This window comes from Larimichthys crocea, chromosome XII (genome assembly GCF_000972845.2).
Source record: "Larimichthys crocea isolate SSNF chromosome XII, L_crocea_2.0, whole genome shotgun sequence".
Classification (NCBI taxonomy): domain Eukaryota; kingdom Metazoa; phylum Chordata; class Actinopteri; family Sciaenidae; genus Larimichthys; species Larimichthys crocea.
This window is the reverse complement of record NC_040022.1, coordinates 19185881-19205491: the sequence shown is the minus strand read 5'-3', so window position 1 is coordinate 19205491 and position 19611 is coordinate 19185881. Positions and strand designations below refer to the sequence as shown.

At 41.5% G+C, this 19611-nt stretch overlaps 1 protein-coding gene across 2 annotated transcripts in view; it reads right to left on the bottom strand.

Moving 5' to 3' along the window:
- LOC104934908 (low-density lipoprotein receptor-related protein 8) overlaps positions 1–19611 on the bottom strand; it is an 83542-nt gene that overhangs the window by 36242 nt on the left and 27689 nt on the right. For both annotated transcript variants that reach the window (XM_027285587.1, XM_027285588.1), the window contains exon 4: positions 1248–1376. In XM_027285587.1, the coding sequence (XP_027141388.1) occupies positions 1248–1376 (129 nt within the window). The remainder of the gene's footprint in view (positions 1–1247; positions 1377–19611) is intronic.

Sequence of the window (19611 nt, the reverse complement as noted above, 5' to 3'; positions counted from 1 at the left end):
GTCACTACTGAGACGCTTAAGTCTGCTGCATCAATACAGACATTAGAATGAATAAAGGATTAGCACAGGCTAGACTGGCTCTCAATGGACAACACAGTGAAAAGCCATATAAGCTAGGAAGGCATTAGATCTAAAGTCAATCGAATCACTTCCACTTGCTCTGGCATGAGTGGTTGTGGCCACTTTGAGACGGGGAGTCATTGACAGGCCACTTACACGCTGATTGGGCAAGAAATAACTTTATTAAACAACTAATTAAAGCACTTGAATCAGGTATCTTTCAAGGAGGAAGAGGTAGATACCTATTCTAGAAGTCAATTTCTCATATTTATGTTATATGGCAAAAATGTTTGGCTTCTACTCTGAATAAAACCTTGAAATTATGTGTATTTGTGTAGTAAACATGAATGACTTAAGACACCAGCCACTCACAATCTCAACTAAACGGAAAGCAGATGCCCATTTAAACGACATCATTTATATAGGGTAATAAGGAGATGTCTTTTTTTCTCCCTCAGTGCATTTGCTGCCACGTGCCACTTTGCACAATCTTCAAAGCCTAAACACCACCACCACCCTATAGCTCTGTTCCCTCAATCAATTTTTTCTGACGTGAAGAGGCAAGGGAGAGAGAAAAGAAGAAGCCGATTCTTCACGGCGCCTCAGAAGTAGGGCAAGGATAGTCCCTGCAGGGGTGCGAGGGGGTGGGGGAAGCGTACGCTTGAGTTGTCTGATTGGCTGGGTAGGAGGCAATGTCATTTTTGATAGTTCTGAGGGCCTTGCAGTAGAAAGGCTAAAGACGAGTTTTGAAAACAGGATAACAGAAACCTCTAAATATCAACAGAAAGCTACAAATATCTGCTATTCCACACCAAAAATCATTTCACATCAAAGGTGACTTTGTTGTTGAGCGCAGCTGGCTTAAAACTCAATGCTCGCCTCAAATCCCTTTAATTATATTATATTCCCTGAGTATTCCCTGTCGCACTTTAATGTCTGAAGCCTCTGGATGATAAGCGAGATCAGAAAGGATGAAAACCATCACAAAGAAGGAGGAATCTGAATGTTATTCTACTGACTGTAAGCACTGTCAAGTCATTCACTCCTGCACATCTGTCACTGCCACTGTTTGAATTAAGACACCCTCGTGAAATGCAGCTAGCGCTGACAAATGTAAAAACCAAAGCGCATGTATTTAATTTGAGTCTGTTTCCATTATAGTAGAGAGCTGACTTTGACAAACTCACCAGACGCGCAGTCCTCTTCGTCCGCCCCATTCTCACAGTCTTTCTCCCCATCACATCTCCATGATAACGAGACACACTTGTTGGTGGCTCCCCCACAGTCAAATTTCTCTGGGGGGCACGTCTGTTTGCCTGTGGGCAGAAATAAAAGAGATAGGGAGATTACTGCAGTGGTTTTATGGTACCATAAAGGCAGCAACAAAAACATCTACAAGACACCACTGGACTTGATTTCTATCACCCCCACGTTGCACTTAAAACTCATCAAAAACTCCACCACTCTGGCCAACTGAGTTTACTGTCTGGACTGTCTCTAAAGATACATGCAGAAAGATCATGAAATATAGCAAATGCACAGTTGGCTGTAAAGCAAAAGAACAACTCAGCCCCCCTCCTACTTTTCCTGCCAATCTGCTCTAGTTGGCACGGGGTAGGTTTGATCCAGATTACACTGTGTTTAATATGAAGCATGTTGTTAATTATACATCTTTGCTTACAGTGCAGCCTTAAGCCTACCGGAATAAAATCAAAGGGTCAGCCTACATCGCAAATCCTTTATTTCTTTGATTTTCTTTTCATTATATTGAAGAACAATGGTTCCCAACCGTTATTTATCACACATACCTCCACAGCCCTGGCAGATCATACATCCCTTTAAAATTCAAGGATATTACAAAGATGTTTTCATACATTGAATTTGGTCAAGTGGTCAACCGCTTATCCATTACTTTAAGTTAACTATTTCAACCATTCATTGTTTCATGGCTTGCCGCTCTAAATCACAATACAAAGTGTTACGATGGTAAAGCTGACTCTGTAATGATATATGTTTTCATCAAGTTGTAATTTCTGTTTCTTAAGGAGTTGACAGCTTTACTCTACAGCCTTTCCATGTGCCCTGTGGCAACTGAATAAGTATACTATATATTACTACAGTCACATTTTCTTTTTTACATGAGCTCACCGTGACAGCATTGTTATAGCTGACAAACAATACAATAAGAGAATCATTTGTAGTGTGATGACTGAGAACATGCCCCATAACGAATATAATTTATGAGTCTAGAACAGAATCTGTGATGCTGTCACGAGCAATGTTCGGTGTAAACTGCTGCAGGTAATTGGACCAGACAGCGACATGGCCTGCCAAACCATCTTTCTAAACAAAGCACATTCGATATTCGTTACAATGCTGCACTTGGGCTAGAACTGAATTCCTTTTTAATCTAACGTTAATTCAATATGCTTGTAGATTTTAATTATTTAATCAGCTACGGTATATCTTCCATGATAATTACAGAGTTTAAATGGCATGCGAGTGCAGTTTAGCTTTCATCTGTGATGCTTTCTGCATATTTACAACTTAATTGCAAATTAAATTTGTATGTGTAATTTACTGCAGTGAAAATTCATATGCTGTGGTGTCACTGATAAAAATCACTTATGCAATAAGCATGAAGTGCAATTCATTTCTTGCAGTTACTATATGGCAAAGTCAGAATAATTATCCTAGTTTGCCTTGTAAATGATTAGTGCTGCCGTGTGCCACCAGATGTTCTTTTTGTTTTTTCAAAAGTATTTTTATTGTTTGGTTTCTGAAGGGAATATCAATGTTCTCAAGAATAAAGTCATGTTCTTACAAAAAAAAGAAAATCAGGGGTGGCGTTTAGCTCAGTTAGTAGAGCAGCCGCCCCATGTGCAAAGGCACAGACCTTGCTGCGGAAGCCCAGACCTGTGGCTCTTTCCCGCATGTCATTCTCTCTCTCCCCACATTCCTGTCACTCTTCAGCTGTCTCTATCAAATAAATCTGGAAAAGGCCAAAAAAAATCTTAAAAGAAAGAAAATAAAAAAAAAACACTTTTATCTTAAAGTTAAAAGACTGAAGAAGGCACTTAGAAGTCGAAAAATGGACTTGTGGGTGCTCAGTGGCTCAACTGTGCACAACAGCTGCAATACATCTTATTTACCTTCTTTTTTTTGGCAATTTCATATTCTGTGTAGATATAGACAGGAAACATACACACCTCTCACAAATAAACAGCTATAAAAGCATTTTTAGAGCGATATGTCGCTCTTTGTTTTGCTTTGTTTGTTTTAAAGAGATGAAATCCAAGTGTAAGCGGTGGAATATTAAAAGGGAGATTTTTTTTAAAGCCTGCAGCAAAAGATGGAAAGTGAGTCTGCTGTCCTGTCTTCACTTGTGAGTTTATTCTACCGCTGTGGAGCCAGAACAGAGATGAGTGACTACAGGGTCCTCAGAGTGACAGAGCAGTCAACCATGAAGCAGCAGAGGAGCGCAATGGTCGGGCCAGAGTGTAGGCTTGGAGGTCGGAATGAAAGGTTCATTTAACCACCAGAGCTGTAACAATGATTTCCAGTGTAGTTACAGCTAACTTAAACTTTGATACACATATAGATAGGTGAGGTGAGCACCATTAAATGTCGTTTGAGTATAAAGGTATGTTTTTCAGCCCCTGCGCTTTTGTGTGTGTTACTGTCCCTGCAGCATAGAGGGGTGACAGTAGAGATGAGGCTGGAGAGGCAGCTGGTGTCTGGGGAGAACGAGCAGTGAGAATGGCTGATGCAGCCATGCCCTGACCCCACACACACACACAGACACACACACACACACACACACACACACACACACACACATACACACACACACACACACACACATAGACACACACACACACACTGCAGTGCTCTGGGGCTGTTTAAACACCTCAAGTGCAGAAAATATTGTTTTACTGCTGTTAGGTTAAGTTGCTGTAGTTCACTGCTTTGTGAATTTTTACTAATAATATTGTGTTCCACAATGTCCTGCTGTTGCATTTAACCTTTTCCACCTGCCAGCTCTGGAAAGGTGTCATTTTCCTCGTGGTGTTTACACATGAACATGAGTTATAAAAGTGATATTTCATTTCTCCCCTTTCTGTTTCATGTGGAATTTTGGAATGTTTTTAACTAACACATAAACTATGAAGATGCATGACAGTCTTTGAAGACGCGTGCCTTTGATGCCATTTGGCAAACAAGCTGGATGAAGACTAAAGAAACTAAAGAAATGATTACCCAAAAAGAATTATTACAACCAAGTCTGAAATCCTAACGACAGACTGCCTGGTCAGGGAGGAAATACAGCAAACATTTCTTAGAAATGTCTGAGATGAAAGAGACGTGGAGGTGGAATCTCTGAGAGAGGAAATTACATGCTGTCTGAATAAATTCGAACTAGCTTCTGACAGAAAACAAGAAACAGAAAGAGAAAATGAAAGAAAGGGTGACAGAGAGCAGAGCAGAGAAAAGAGAAATACACAGAGCAGCTTGAGAGAAAAACAGAATCTATAAGACGGGAGACAAGAGCCAAGAGCAAGATACTGTATGCAGGGGAAATGAAGAGACAAACTACTGTATGACCTTTCAGATTCTTATCCTAAAGCTAAATCAAAGCCACACATACCAAGTGGAACAAGATAAAGGCTGAGGAAATGCAGGCAGAGCGTAGACTCAAGCAGAATCTGAATCCACCAAGCGGAGGACGAGCTGTCCTGTCCTTTTAACTGATGACTCTTTAATGAAGTGGGTGCTCGGTTTCTCCCAAATCCAGACTATGAAACGAAACTTAACTTCAGACAGTGGAGGTAATTCACTGCTCCTCGCAGCAGCTATTGATTAGTGAAACCTTAGATTTTATAAAGACATGGGTAATGGGTTTTTGCTTGAGAAGGAGGCGACATAATAAAAGCCAATTACTCACACACAAACTGACTGCCTGGCTTTTGTTTACCATCTCACTGAAAAATGAGGATTCATCTCCACTGTGGCGTTTTGGCAGGAGATCTGTTTAGACTCCATCACCTTTTACAAACCCAAGGCGGTGCTCGCCTCAACACTACAACAGTGTAATAGCTTCAGGTTTTTCTTTATTTTTTATTTGATCATCGTGATTGAGGCTGTTATTGCCCAGGGGCTTTCACCCTAAACTTGGCTTTCAATGAAGAGGTGTAGAAATGCTTCAATTTGTCAGTAGTCACCAGGCAGGTGGTATAACACTGTGATACAGGGGGGACTAATAAGCACGGTGAAGCTGAAAATGTGTTAATCTGATCTGATATGATGAACTGCTGCTTCATAACAAATGTAACACTACACTGCAGCATGAAGCTACTGTGATAGTATCATGTTACCATGGGACACTTAAAATCATGATTGAGCAAGAAGTCTGAGTGGCTCTGTGTAGATCTATCTGTGTATTGTAGAGATGTTCCCATCCCTTGGCCTCTCTGTCTCAGAGCCCAAAAGGCACTGAGTCATACTCAGATTCACTGCTTCATTAAGCCGGGTTAGTGTGGCCATGTCCTCTTTTCTGAATTATACATCTGGTACAACGGCGAACAAACTACAAAATGGAAAACTGTTGTTTTCAGTACATTAGCAGGTAATGTCCCCTTTATGCACCTCGATATCAAACGCTTTCTCTGAGCCCCCTGAGTTTGATTTCATCAGCTGAATAAAGCCAGGCCAGTATATTGGCAGTATGCAGGGTTAGCCAATTGATCAGATTTAAAGCAGGATTTTCACGACACAGCCTTAAACACTGAGCCACCACCCCACCCATATTTTTATTTCATAGTTATTATTTATGATTAAATAAATTACTGTTCAAACTTGATTTTTTTTTCACCTAATGGACTAAAGGTGTGACGATGTGAAGCCAATAGGTTTGGCAGCTGTGGCTCAGTAGCTAGAGCAGGTCCCTCCACTAATCAGACAATCCGTGGTTTGATCCCCAGCTCCTCCGGTCTGCATGTCGAAGTGTCCTTGGGCAAGATACTAAACTCCAAATTGCTCCTGAAGGCTGCACCATCGGTGTGTGTGAATGTGTCTGAATGATTAGCTTCTAAACTGATGAGCAGTTGGCACTTTGCACGGCAGCCATTGCCAGCAGTGTGTGAATGTGTGAATGAGATATGTAGTGTAAAAACGCCTTGAGTGGTCAGAAGGCTAGAAAGTGTTATATAAGTACAGTCCATTTACCATTTCAGTTTCACATGGAAATTTGTTTTTTGGAACAAACACGCTGTTTCCTCTTCTGAACTCTATTAAATTAAGTGTTTATGTACAATATTATCCTAAAAAATCCATTGTCTGACACAACAATTGATCTCTGAGTCTTGGAGTCTTTAAGCGCTAAAGTAACTTGGAAAAGAACCTGAAGGAACTTGTTGGTTCTCCGCTTTGATATTTATTCCATGGTAAATTATTGATGTGTACATCACATGTGTATTGTAATACAGAAAACTGGGGAGACCCTTATGCTCTATTCATAACAGCCATATAGCAAAATGAAGCAGAAGTGCGTTCACTCTAGTCACTAGTGTCAACATACGCAGGCCTCTATTAAAAACTCAATAAAAAGTGACTCTTTATGATTTACTCCCCCCAAAAAAACCTCAATGGAGTTTGATGCTCAATATCTACAAAAAGGTTTATAGAAGGAAGTCTTCATCAAAAACCTTTTTCAGAGAAATATCAACGATCCACTTTAAAATTACACAACACTTAAAAAGACAAAATTGAAAACACAACATGGTGGATTTAAAAAGAAACGTTCAATCTGTTTGAATTTTTCCAAATATGCAGCAGTTCAGGGTCCACATCCTCACATGAGATGAAAGACTCCTAGAGAAAGATAAAACGCTGTGAAGTTGCCTCACGCCTGTCAACTTGAAATGAATTTAAAAGCACAGGCGACAAACTGACATGCAGAAGTGAGCTGAACTCAGCAAATTTGTCAGAAAGTGTCAAGTATGTAACATCCTTCAAATCATTGACTGGGGCAGCTGAATCTGTCACCGGTCCGACCAGGGAGCAGAGAAGCTGCCGCACAGCTGGCTGCAGCGGCCCACTTCCTCCTTGATTACACATTAATCTTAAACAAAAACTATGAACTCTGGCAATTCGCATGTTTCTCCAAAGAGTCATTCATTTTTCAGCGCTCCAGAGTAACTCCCTCAGTCTGGCCCGAATTTGAATTCTTAATATGACAGTGTAATGCTACTCCAGCGTGTAATTGGGAATCCACCCAGTGAGCCAGAATGATTGTGGCACAGATGTCTGCAGCTCCAAGTTCATGAATGTGAGAGCGTACTGTATGTCTGTGCACATGTGAAAGTGAAATAGAGAGAAAGTACAGGAGAGTGTGAGGACAAATTGAATGAAGTACATGATGAGGGCTTTCTGCGTGTGAGGGTACAGCCTGGCTTATCAGGCTTTGGCACAACTGGAGCATGATGCATTAAGGTGTATGCTGTTCTATATGTAATTAACACATGTAAAACGGTCATGCACTTGCTGGTCTCTGCCATCTGCCAAATGTCATATCTCTATCACGTTAAATATTGGATGCAGTCGGTGTGAAATTCCATCCATCCCTCTGCTGGTAAGACAGCAAAACAAACCGCGGTTTAGTAAGGTTTAATTGATAAATGTGAAGCTCGGTAGCTTTTGACTTTAAAGTGAAGCGTTGCATGGGATTGGGGTGTTTCACACTGGATGTACTAAACTTTCATGTCGTGAGGTTGCGTTTTACATCCTTACTGCAATCAGAAAAGTAAGCACGTCCAGACGTACAGTTCTCATTAGAGTTTGTAATCTTACCAAGTGGCACAACACAGACAGGTCATTTACCAGTGAAATGAGGTTAATGAGAAAGATGATAAGAGAGCTGTTTAAGAGGTAGGTTGGTTGTTGTTGCCTAAAATGCTGCATGCATATTTGAACAATGTCCATCCTTGAGGCTTTTCTCCTTCTCTTGTCAGTGTGATTACGGCACAGTTGCAGCCACTCAAAGCTGAAAGACTGCTGAGATGAAGAGGTTCTCATTAGCAAACCCTCTGTTTAGGATACAGCCTTGATCTGAACACATAATAGTGTAACACGGTGGTGAGGACAGCCTGGATTCTAGCTTGATTTTTGGAGAAAGAACGATGAGGACATAGATGTTTCTGTTTTGCCAACAGGAAAGTAAAAAAATAAAAAATTCTGACAAATTCAAAAATCTATCTTGATTTTTGTTTGCAGAGAGAAATAAAATTCCCAATGAAAATTTTCACTGTTGTTTTTCAGGACAGTTTTACATAACATCATATGAATACATATGGGATTTCCATATAAATGGCTTTCTTCTCAGCCCAGATCTCTATCTCTTTATTCTGCAGCCAAGAGAAGAATCCTTCCTTCATTTATCTTTAATTGGATTTCCAATATAAACTTGTTATCCTTCAGAGGTCCCTTTATGTCTCCCTCCTTGCACTCAACTTTCTGGGGGTGACATTAGAAGCTTTGCTCGGCTGCTACATAATTCATCAAACCGACCCACACATCCACAGCCAATAAAATGTAACAAAACTAGAATGAATATCCTCTGAAATATTCACTCTGTCTCTTCTTGATTCATTTTCTGCTCTGCTTGACGCAAATTTAATTCCTTCCCACAATAACTTTAAAAAAAGGTTCAGTGATCAAAGTGTGATAATGGGGGTTTGGACCAAAAAAGTTTCAGACTGATTACACAATATCATTATCAAATCATTCAATCAAGCTCTGCTGTCCTGTCACACACACTATGAAAAGTCCTACTGCTACAGGTTATTTGAATATTTTTATTTGATGTTTTCTGGCATTGTGGCCCAGCTGATCAACCTGTAACTGTGATACTGGCAGCTACATTTTCTTAAGTTTGTGGAAGATTTTTCATCATACTGTAGGTCATGGCCCAGTTACAGCCCAAGAGCCTGTTTATCATACACTACACATTACACTTTCATGTTCTGTACCCAGCATGTATTACACATGAAACAGCTGCGATGGGCGGGCAGACTGTTAATGTCTTTCAAAACGTTCTTCATCACATTAAATATTCATGAATTAATTATTAGTTTATCACTCAAAAACTAAAGCTAACTTCATCCTCAACAAAACTCAGCTGTGTGGGTGCAGTTTTGACTGACAGTGACCGTGACTCACCAACTGTCATAAAATCTATTCATCCGTTTTCTGTAACCGCTTCTCCTCATCAGGGTCACGAGGACTGGAGCCGATCCCAGCTTAATTTGGGCAAGAGGCAGGGTACACCCTGGATAAATCCCCAGAGCACATAGATACAACAACCATTCACACTCACATTCACACTTATGGGCAATTTAAAGAGACCAATTAACCTATTAACTGCATGTTTCAACACGGGGAGAAAACATACAAACTCATGTCAGGATTTGAGCCAGGAACCTTCTTGCTGTGAGGTGACAGGATGAAAATCTCTTATATCCAAGTGATCATACTTTGGTAGAAGAATTGTTTGTGTAGGACTCCGTCACTTACAGTGAGCGGGTGATGTTGTTAGTTTTGTTCTACAACTGTTCATGTGTCAGCGTAAGTAATATCCAAAATGCCGTGATAAAAAGTTTTGTATAGAGGAGCTGTAAGGACCCGCTAGCTGGGAAACTAGAGGCAGTGTGGATATAATTGTAAAAGTAAGACAGTGAGGATTACATTTGCCTGATGTAGACATTGAAATGCCTCTTGTGTGAGTGGATATTCTGCTTTTCCCTGAAACAACATTATTTATCAGTGCAGCGCTTTAAGCACGGACTGATAACTGTAACCCCAAGAGAGGAGCAAGCAGCCACAGGAGATAAAGAAATTAAGAAAGAAAGAAAATAATTAATAACTGGTTCAAGTTTCCCACTCGAGACCTCTGCTTGGGTGTGGAGACGTCAACTCACCTGCACAGTAACCCCCATCAGAGGCTGTGCGTGGGTGTACTAGACTGGCACAGGCTAAAAGTGAGCCAGCCAGAGATCCTCAGCTCTAACAGCTTGGCAGAGAGGCGTTTGAGGAATTTCTATGCACTCACCATCAGACAGCATTGTGCATTGAAGTATGTGGGCGAGTGGAGGTATGTGAGGCGGCTGAATGGCCGTCGGAGCCGAGATAACAAAAGAAATGAGCAACCTGAATATCAGCTCCAGGAGAATAAAATAACATGACCGAGATGAAGGCGTGACAGCGTATCCAGATGCAACATGCAACATATTTAGACAGTCACACCGTCGATATTTAAATATTTAAAAAAACATGATCAACTGTAGCAGTGGATCCCACTGTGCATCTCTCAGAAACAATACAACCACTCACATTTGGTTTTACCTCCAAATATAGCAGTTTAGACGCTTTTCACTTGTGACATCTTAACATCTACAAACAACCACTTCGCCTCCGGCTGCATGTTTCCCTAATTAGACAGTTCCTTTTTTTTTCCTCTTTTCCTTTTTGAGGCCTGGAGAAATGAAATTATGCATCATTTCACGAGACAAAAGCAAAATATTATAACTTATTATTGTTGTGGAGAAATTGCTGAAGTCAAAGGTCAATGGTGAGGTCAGGAGGGAAGAAAGTGTTCAGGAGCCTCTGATGTCTTATGCTGTATTATTTATTGACGCTTGGCCAAGGAGAATTAGAGACACTCTCAAAGTACACATGAAGTGCTTGAGTCGGTCTCGCATTCTGACGAACTCATGATGGTGGATGTTTCATGGCAAACTACCTTGCCGCTCTAATCACAATTACAAAGTGTTACGATGGTAAAGCTGACTCTGTAATGAGATTATGTTTTCATCAGTTTTATTTCTGCTTGTCTTAAGAGTTGACAGCTTTAACTCTACGCTTTTCCAATGCCCTGTGGCAACCTGAATAATGATCATACTATATTTACTACAGTACATTTTCTTTTTTCCATGAGCTCACCGTGACAGCTTGTTATAGCTGACAAACACTACAATAAGAGAATCATTTGTAGTGTGATGACTGAGACACATGCCCCAAACCGCATATAATCCTTTATGCGGGGGGCTAGAACCGAATCTCTGATGCTGTCCGAGCAATGTCGGTGTAAACTGCTGCAGGGGTAAATTGTGACCAGACAGCGACACTGGCCTGCCAAACCATCTTTCTAAACAACTAAGCACATTCGATATTCTGTACAATGCTTCACCTTGGGCGTCGAACTGAATCCTTTTTACATCTAACGTAATTCAATATGCTTGTAGATTTTAATTATTTAATCCGCTACGGTCATATCTTCCATGATAATTACAGGTTTAAATGGCAATGGCGAGTGCAGTTTGCTTTCATCTGTGATGCTTTCTGCATATTTACAGTTTAATTGCAAATTAAATTTGTATGTGTAATTTACTGCAGTGAAAATTCATATGCTGTGGTTGTCACTGATAAACCAATCACTTATTGCAATAGCATGCGTGCAAATTCATTTCTTGCAGTTACTATATGGCAAAGAGATCCCCCCCCCCCCCCCCCCTCCCCCGCCCCCCCCCCCCCCCCCCCCCCCCCCCCCCCCCCCCCACCCCCCCCCCTCCCCCCCCCCCCCCCCCCCTTCTGAATAATTATCCTGTTTAGTTTGCCTTTGTACAATGAATGTATGACTGGTGTGCCACCCAGATGTTTCTTTGTTTTTTCACAACGCTATTTTTATTGTTGGTTTCTGGAACGGGATCAATGTTCTCAAGAATAAAATGTCTATGTTCTTCAAAAAAAAAAGAAAATCAGCGGGTGGTCGTTTTAGCTCGTTAGTAGAGCAGCCGCCCATGTTGCAAAGGCACAGACCTTGCTGCGGAAGCCAGACCCTGTGGCTCTGTTCCCGCATGTCTTCTCTTCTCTCCCCACATTCTGTCCACTCTTCAGGCTGTCTCTATCAATATAAATCTCGGAAAAGGCCCATACAACAAATCTTTAAAAAGAAAAGAAAATAAAAAAAAAACACTTTTATCTTAAGTTAAAGACTGAAGAGGCACTAGAGTCGAAAAAATGGGACCTTGTGGGTGCCCTCAGTGGCTCAACGTGCACAACAGCTGCAAATCATCTTATTTACCTCTTGTTTTTTGGCATTTCATATTCTGTGTAGAATAGACAGGAAACCATTACACACCTCTCCATAAAACAAATAAAACAGCTATAAAAACGCATTTTTAGAGCGACTATGTCGCTGCTTTGTTTGCTTTGTTTTTTTAAAGGGGGGGGGATGATGAAATCCAAGTGTAACGCTGGTGGAATATTAGAAAGAGGGGAGATTTTTTTTAAAGCCTGCAGCAAAAGTGGAAAGTGAGTCTGCGTTCCCTGTCTTCACTTGTGCGTTATTCTACCGCTGGGAGCCAGACAGCAGATGAGTGGACTACAGGTCCTCAGAGTGACAGAGCGTCAAACTCTGACGCCAGCAGAGGAGCGCCAATGGTCGGGCCAGAGTGTAGGGCTTGGAGTGTCGGATGATGAAAGGTTCATTTACACCATATCCCCCGAGCTGTAACAATGTTTCCAGTAGTTACCAGCTAACTTAAACCATTGATACACATAGATAGGTCGAGGTTGAGCACCATTAACATGTCGTTGAGTAAAAGGTATGTTTTTCAGCCCCCTCGCGTTTTTGTGTGTGTTACTGTCCGCGCAGCATAGAGCTCGAGCGGTCGACTGTAGCAGATCCTCCGATGCGCTTCTCTTGGTATGCAGCTTGCTGGTGGTGCCGAGCAGCAGTGTTAGACCCTGCTGGCTAGTCCCGGAGCCGAGGGATGAGACCTCGAATGGGCTGAGTGGCCATAGCCCTTGCCCCCACCCACACACCCACACCTCCTCTAGCTTTGACCACACATCCCTCACACCACACACACACTAACAACACAGCACACTACACCACCCCTTCAGTGCTCTGGGAGCCTGTTCTAAAATTCCCCCTCAGGCAAAATCTATATTGTATTTACCTCGACTGCTTTGGTGTTAACGCTTGACGCATGTAGTTCCAACCCGCTTTGTGAATTTTTACTAATAGTATTGTGTTCACACACTGTCCTGCTGTTGCAGTTAACCTTTTCCACCTGCCAGCTCTGGAAAAGGTGTCATTTTCCTCGTGGTTGTATACCACATGACACCATGAGTTATAAAAGTGATATTTCATTTCTCCCCTTTCTGTTTCATGTGGAATTTTGGAAGGTTTTAACTAACCCCATAACAACTATGAAGATGCATGACAGTCTTTGAAGACGCGTGTCCTTGATGCCGTTTGGCAAACAAGCTGGATGAAGGACTAAAGAAACTAAAGAAATGATTACCCACAAAAAGAATTATTACAACCAAGTCTGAAATCCTAACGACAGACTGCACTGGTCAGAGTGAGCTAATCCCTAAATACAGACAAACATTTCTTAGAACTGTCTGAGAGTGAAAGAGCCGTGGAGGTGGAATCTGGCTAACGTACACGCAAACAGTTTCCTTAGAAAGCTGAATTGAGACCTGAAGAGACTGAGAACTGAAACGGAATGCTGTGTAACGAACCTAGATTCTACAGACAGAGACATAGAAGACAAAGAGACAGAAACATAAGCAGCGAAAGACGCAGCGATACACACGCCTTGAGAGAAAACAGAATCTATTAAGACGGGAGACAGCCAAGAGCAAGATACTGTATGCAGGGGAAATGAAGAGACAAACTACTGTATGACCTTTCAGATTCTTATCCTAAAGCTAAATCAAAGCCACACATACCAAGTGGAAAAGATAAAGGCTGAGGAAATGCAGGCAGAGCGTAGACTCAAGCAGAATCTGAATCCCCAAGCGGAGGACGAGCTGTCCTGTCCTTTTAACTGATGACTCTTTAATGACAGTGGTGCTCGGTTTCTCCCAATCCAGACTATGAAACGAAACTTACTTCCGACAGTGGAGGTAATTCACTGCTCCTCGCAGCAGCTATTGATTAGTGAAACCTTAGATTTTTAAAGAATGGGTATGGTTTTTGCTTGAGAAGGAGGCGACATAATAAAAGCCAATTACTCACACACAAACTGACTGCCGGCTTTTGTTTACCATCTCTCACTGAAAAATGAGGATTCATCTCCACTGTGGCGTTTTGGCAGGAGATCTGTTTAGACTCCTCACCTTTTACAAACCCAGGCGGTGCTCCCTCAACACTACAACAGTGTAATAGCTTCAGGTTTTTTTTTTTTTTTTATTTGATCATCGTGATTGAGGCTGTTATTGCCCAGGGGCTTTCACCCTAAACTTGGCTTTCAATGAGAGGTGTAGAAATGCTCTCAATTTGTCAGTAGTCACCAGGCAGTGGTATAACACTGTGATACAGGGGGGACTAATAAGCACGGTGAAGCTGAAATGTGTTATCTGATCTGATATGATGAACTGCTGCTTCATAACAAATGTAACACTACACTGCAGCATGAAGCTACTGTGATAGTATCATGTTACCATGGACACCAAATCATGATTGAGCAAGAAGTCTGAGTGGCTTTGTGTAGATCTATCTGTGTATTGTAGAGATGTTCCCATCCTCTTGGCCTCTCTGTCTCAGAGCCCAAAAGGCACTGAGTCATACTCAGATTCACTGCTTCCTTAAGCCGGGTTAGTGTGGCCATGTCCTCTTTTCTGAATTATACATCTGGTACAACGGCGAACAAACTACAAATGGAAAACTGTTGTTTTCAGTACATTAGCAGGTAATGTCCCCTTTATGCACCTCGTATCAAACGCTTTCTCTGAGCCCCCTGAGTTTGATTTCATCAGCTGAATAAAGCCAGGCCAGTATATTGGCAGTATGCAGGGTTAGCAATTGATCAGATTTAAAGCAGGATTTTCACGACACAGCCTTAAACACTGAGCCACCACCCCACCCACATATTTTTATTTCATAGTTATTATTTATGATTAAATAAATGACTGTTCAAAACTTGATTTTTTTTCACCTAATGGACTAAGGTGTGACGATGTGAGCCATAGGTTTGGCGGCTGTGGCTCAGTAGCTAGCAGAGGTCCCTCCACTAATCAGACAATCCGTGGTTTGATCCCAGCTCCTCCGGTCTGCATGTCGAAGTGTCCTTGGGCCAGATCTAAACTCCAAATTGCTCCTGAAGCTGCACCATCGGTGTGTGTGAATGTGTCTGAATGATTAGCTTCTAAACTGATGAGCAGTTGGCACTTTGCACGGCAGCCATTGCCAGCAGTGTGTGAATGTGTGATGAGATATGTAGTGTAAAAACGCCTTGAGTGGTCAGAAGCTAGAAAGTGTTATATAGTAGTCCATTTACCATTTCAGTTTCACATGGAAATGTTTTTTGGAACAAAACCTGTTTCCTCTTCTGAACTCTATTTAAATTAAGTGTTTATGTAACATATTACCTAAAAAATCCATTGTCTGACACAACATTGATCTCTGAGTCTTGGAGTCTTTAAGCGCTAAAGTAACTTGGAAAAGAACCGGGTTCTGAAGGAACTTGTTGGTTCTCCGCTTTGATATTTATTCCATGGTAAATTATTGATGTGTACATCACATGTGTATTGTAATACAGAAAACTGGGGAGACCCTTGCTCTATTCAAACAGCCATATAGCAAAATGAGCAGAGGCGAGTTCACTCTAGTCCTAGTGTCCAACATACGCAGGCCTCTATTAAAAACTCAATAAAAGTGACTCTTTATGATTTACTCCCCCCAAAAAAACCTCATGGAGTTTGATGCTCATATCTACAAAAAGGTTATAGAAGGAAGTCTTCATCAAAACCCCTTTCAGAGAAATATCAACGATCCACTTTAAAATTACACAACACTAAAAAGACAAAATTGAACACAACATGGTGGATTTAAAAAAAGAAATTTTTCCAAATATGCAGCAGTTCGGGTCCACATCCTCACATGAGATGAAGACTCCTGAGAAAGATAAAACGCTGTGAAGTTGCCTCACGCCTGTCAACTTGAAATGAATTTAAAAGCAAGGGACAAACTGACATGCAGAAGTGAGCTGAACTCAGCAAATTGTCAGAAATGTCAAGTATGTAACATCCTTCAAATCATTGACTGGGGCAGCTGAATCTGTCACCGGTCCGACCAGGGAGCGAGAAAGCTGCCGACAGCTGGCTGCAGCGGCCCACTTCCTCCTTGATTACACATTAATCTTAAACAAAAACTATGACTCTGGCAATTCGCATGTTTCTCCAAAGAGTCATTCATTTTCAGCGCTCCAGAGTAACTCCCTCAGTCTGGCCCGAATTTGAATTCTTAATATGACAGTGTAATGCTACTCCAGCGTGTAATTGGGAATCCACCCAGTGAGCCAGAATGATTGTGGCACAGTGTTTGCAGCTCCACCAGTTCATGAATTTGGAGACGTACTGTATGTCTGTGCACATGTGAAAGTGAAATAGAGAAAAGTACAGGAGAGTGTGAGGACAAATTGAATGAAGTACAGTGAGGGCTTCTGCGTGTGAGGGTACAGCCTGGCTTATCAGGCTTTGGCACAACTGGAGCATGTGCATTAAGGTGTATGCTGTTTCTATATGTAATTAACACCATGTAAAACGGTCATGCACTTGCTGGTCTCTGCATCTGCCAAATGTCATATCTCTATCACGTTAAATATTGGATGCGTCGGTGTGAAATTCCATCCATCCCTCTGCTGGTAACACAGCAAACAACCGCGGTTTAGTAAGGTTTAATTGATAATGTGAAGCTGGTAGCTTTTTACTTTAAAGTGAAGCGTTGCATTGGATTGGGGTGTTTCACACTGGATGTACTAAACTTTCATGTCGTGAGGTTGTGTTTTACATCCTTACTGCAATCAGAAAAGTAAGCACGTCCAGACGTACAGCTCTCATTAGAGTTTGTAATCTTACCAAGTGGCACAACACAGACAGGTCATTTACCAGTGAATGAGGTTAATGAGAAGATGATAAGAGAGCTGTTTAAGAGGTAGGTTGGTTGTTGTTGCCTAAAATGCTGCATGCATATTTGAACATGTCCATCCTTGAGGCTTTTCTCCTTCTCTTGTCAGTGTGATTACGGCACAGTTGCAGCCACTCAAAGCTGAAAGACTGCTGGATGAAGAGGTTCTCATTAGCAACCCTCTGTTTAGGAGATACAGCCTTGATCTGAACACATAATGTGTAACAGGTGGTGAGGACAGCCTGGATCTAGCTTGATTTTTGGAGAAGAAACGATGAGGACATAGATGTTTCTGTTTTGCCAACAGGAAAGTAAAAAATTAAAAAATCTGACAAATTCAAAAATCTATCTTGATTTTTGTTTGCAGAGAGAAATAAAATTCCCAATGAAAATTTTCACTGTTTTTTTCAGGACAGTTTTACTACACACTAATACATATGGGATTTCCATATAAATGGCTTTCTTCTCAGCCCAGATCTCTATCTCTTTATTCTGCAGCCAAGAGAGAATCCTTCCTTCATTTATCTTTAATTGGATTTCCAATATAAACTTGTTATCCTTCAGAGGTCCCTTTATGTCTCCCTCCTTGCACTCAACTTTCTTGGGGTGACATTAGAAGCTTTGCTCGGCTGCTACATAATTCATCAAACCGACCCACACACATCCACAGCCAATAAAATGTAACAAAACTAGAATGAATATCCTCTGAAATATTCACTCTGCTCTTCTTGATTCATTTTCTGCTCTGCTTGACGCAAATTTAATTCCTTCCACAATAACTTTAAAAAAAGGTTCAGTGATCAAAGGTGATAATGGGGGTTTGGACCAAAAAAGTTTCAGACTATTACAACATATCATCATTCAATCAAGCTCTGCTGTCCTGTCACACACACTATGAAAAGTCCTACTGCTACAGGTTATTTGATATTTTTATTTGATGTTTTCTGGCATTGGGCACAGCTGATCAACCTGTAACTGTTATACTGGCAGCACATTTTCTTAATTTGTGGAAGATTTTCATTCTAGGTCATGGCCCAGTACAGCCCAAGAGCCTGTTTATCATACACTACACCTTACACTTTCATGTTCTGTACCCAGCATGTATTACACATGAAACAGCTGCGATGGGCGGGCAGACTGTTAATTGTCTTTCAAAACGTTCTTCATCACATTAATATTCAGAATTAATTATTAGTTTATCATCACAAAAACTAAAGCTAACTTCATCCTCAACAAAACTCAGCTGTGTGGGTGCAGTTTTGACTGACAGTGACCGTGACTCACCAACTGTCATAAAATCTATTCATCCGTTTTCTGTAACCGCTTCTCCTCATCAGGGTCACGAGGACTGGAGCCGATCCCAGCTTAATTTGGGCAAGAGGCAGGGTACACCCTGGATAAATCCCCCGAGCACATAGATACAACAACCATTCACACTCACATTCACACTTATGGGCAATTTAAAGAGACCAATTAACCTATTAACTGCATGTTTCGACACAGGGAGAAAACATACAAACTCAAGTCAGGATTTGAGCCAGGAACCTTCTTGCTGTGAGGTGACAGGATGAAAATCTCTTATATCCAAGTGATCATACTTTGGTAGAAGAATTGTTTGTGTAGGACTCTGTCACTTACAGTGAGCGGCTGATGTTAGTTTTGTTCTACAACTGTTCATGTGTCAGCGTAAGTAATATCCAAAATGCCGTGATAAAAGTTTTGTTATAGAGGAGCTGTAAGGACCCGCTAGCTGGGAAACTAGAGGCAGTGTGGATATATTGTAAAGTAAGACAGTGAGATTACATTTGCCTGATGTAGACATTGAAAAGCCTCTTGTGTGATGGTTATTCTGCTTTTCCCTGAACAACATTATTTATCAGTGCAGCGCTTTAAGCACGGACTGATAACTGTAACCCCAAGAGGGAGCAAGCAGCCACAGGAGATAAAGAAATTAAGAAAGAAAAAATAATTAATAACTGGTTCAAGTTTCCCACTCGAGACCTCTGCTTGGCTGTGGAGACGTCAACTCACCTGCACAGTAACCCCCATCAGAGGCTGTGCGTGGGTGTACTAGACTGGCACAGGCTAAAAGTGAGCCAGCCAGAGATCCTCAGCTCTAACAGCTTGGCAGAGAGGCGTTTGAGGAATTTCTATGCACTCACCATCAGACAGCATTGTGCATTGAAGTTGTGGGCGAGTAGGTATGTGGGCGGCTGAATGGCCGTCGGAGCCGAGATAACAAAAGAAATGAGCAACCTGAATATCAGCTCCAGGAGAATAAAATAACATGACCGAGATGAAGGCGTGACAGCGTATCCAGATGCAACATGCAACATATTTAGACAGTCACACCGTCGATATTTGTCTTAGTGTAAAAAAACATGATCAACTGTAGCAGTGGATCCCACTGTGCATCTCTCAGAAACAATACAACCACTCACATTTGGTTTTACCTCCAAATATAGCGTTTAGACGCTTTTTGCTTGGACATCTTAACATCTACAACAACCACTTCGCCTCGGCTGCATGTTTCCCTAATTAGACAGTTCCTTTTTTTTTCCTCTTTCCTTTTCGAG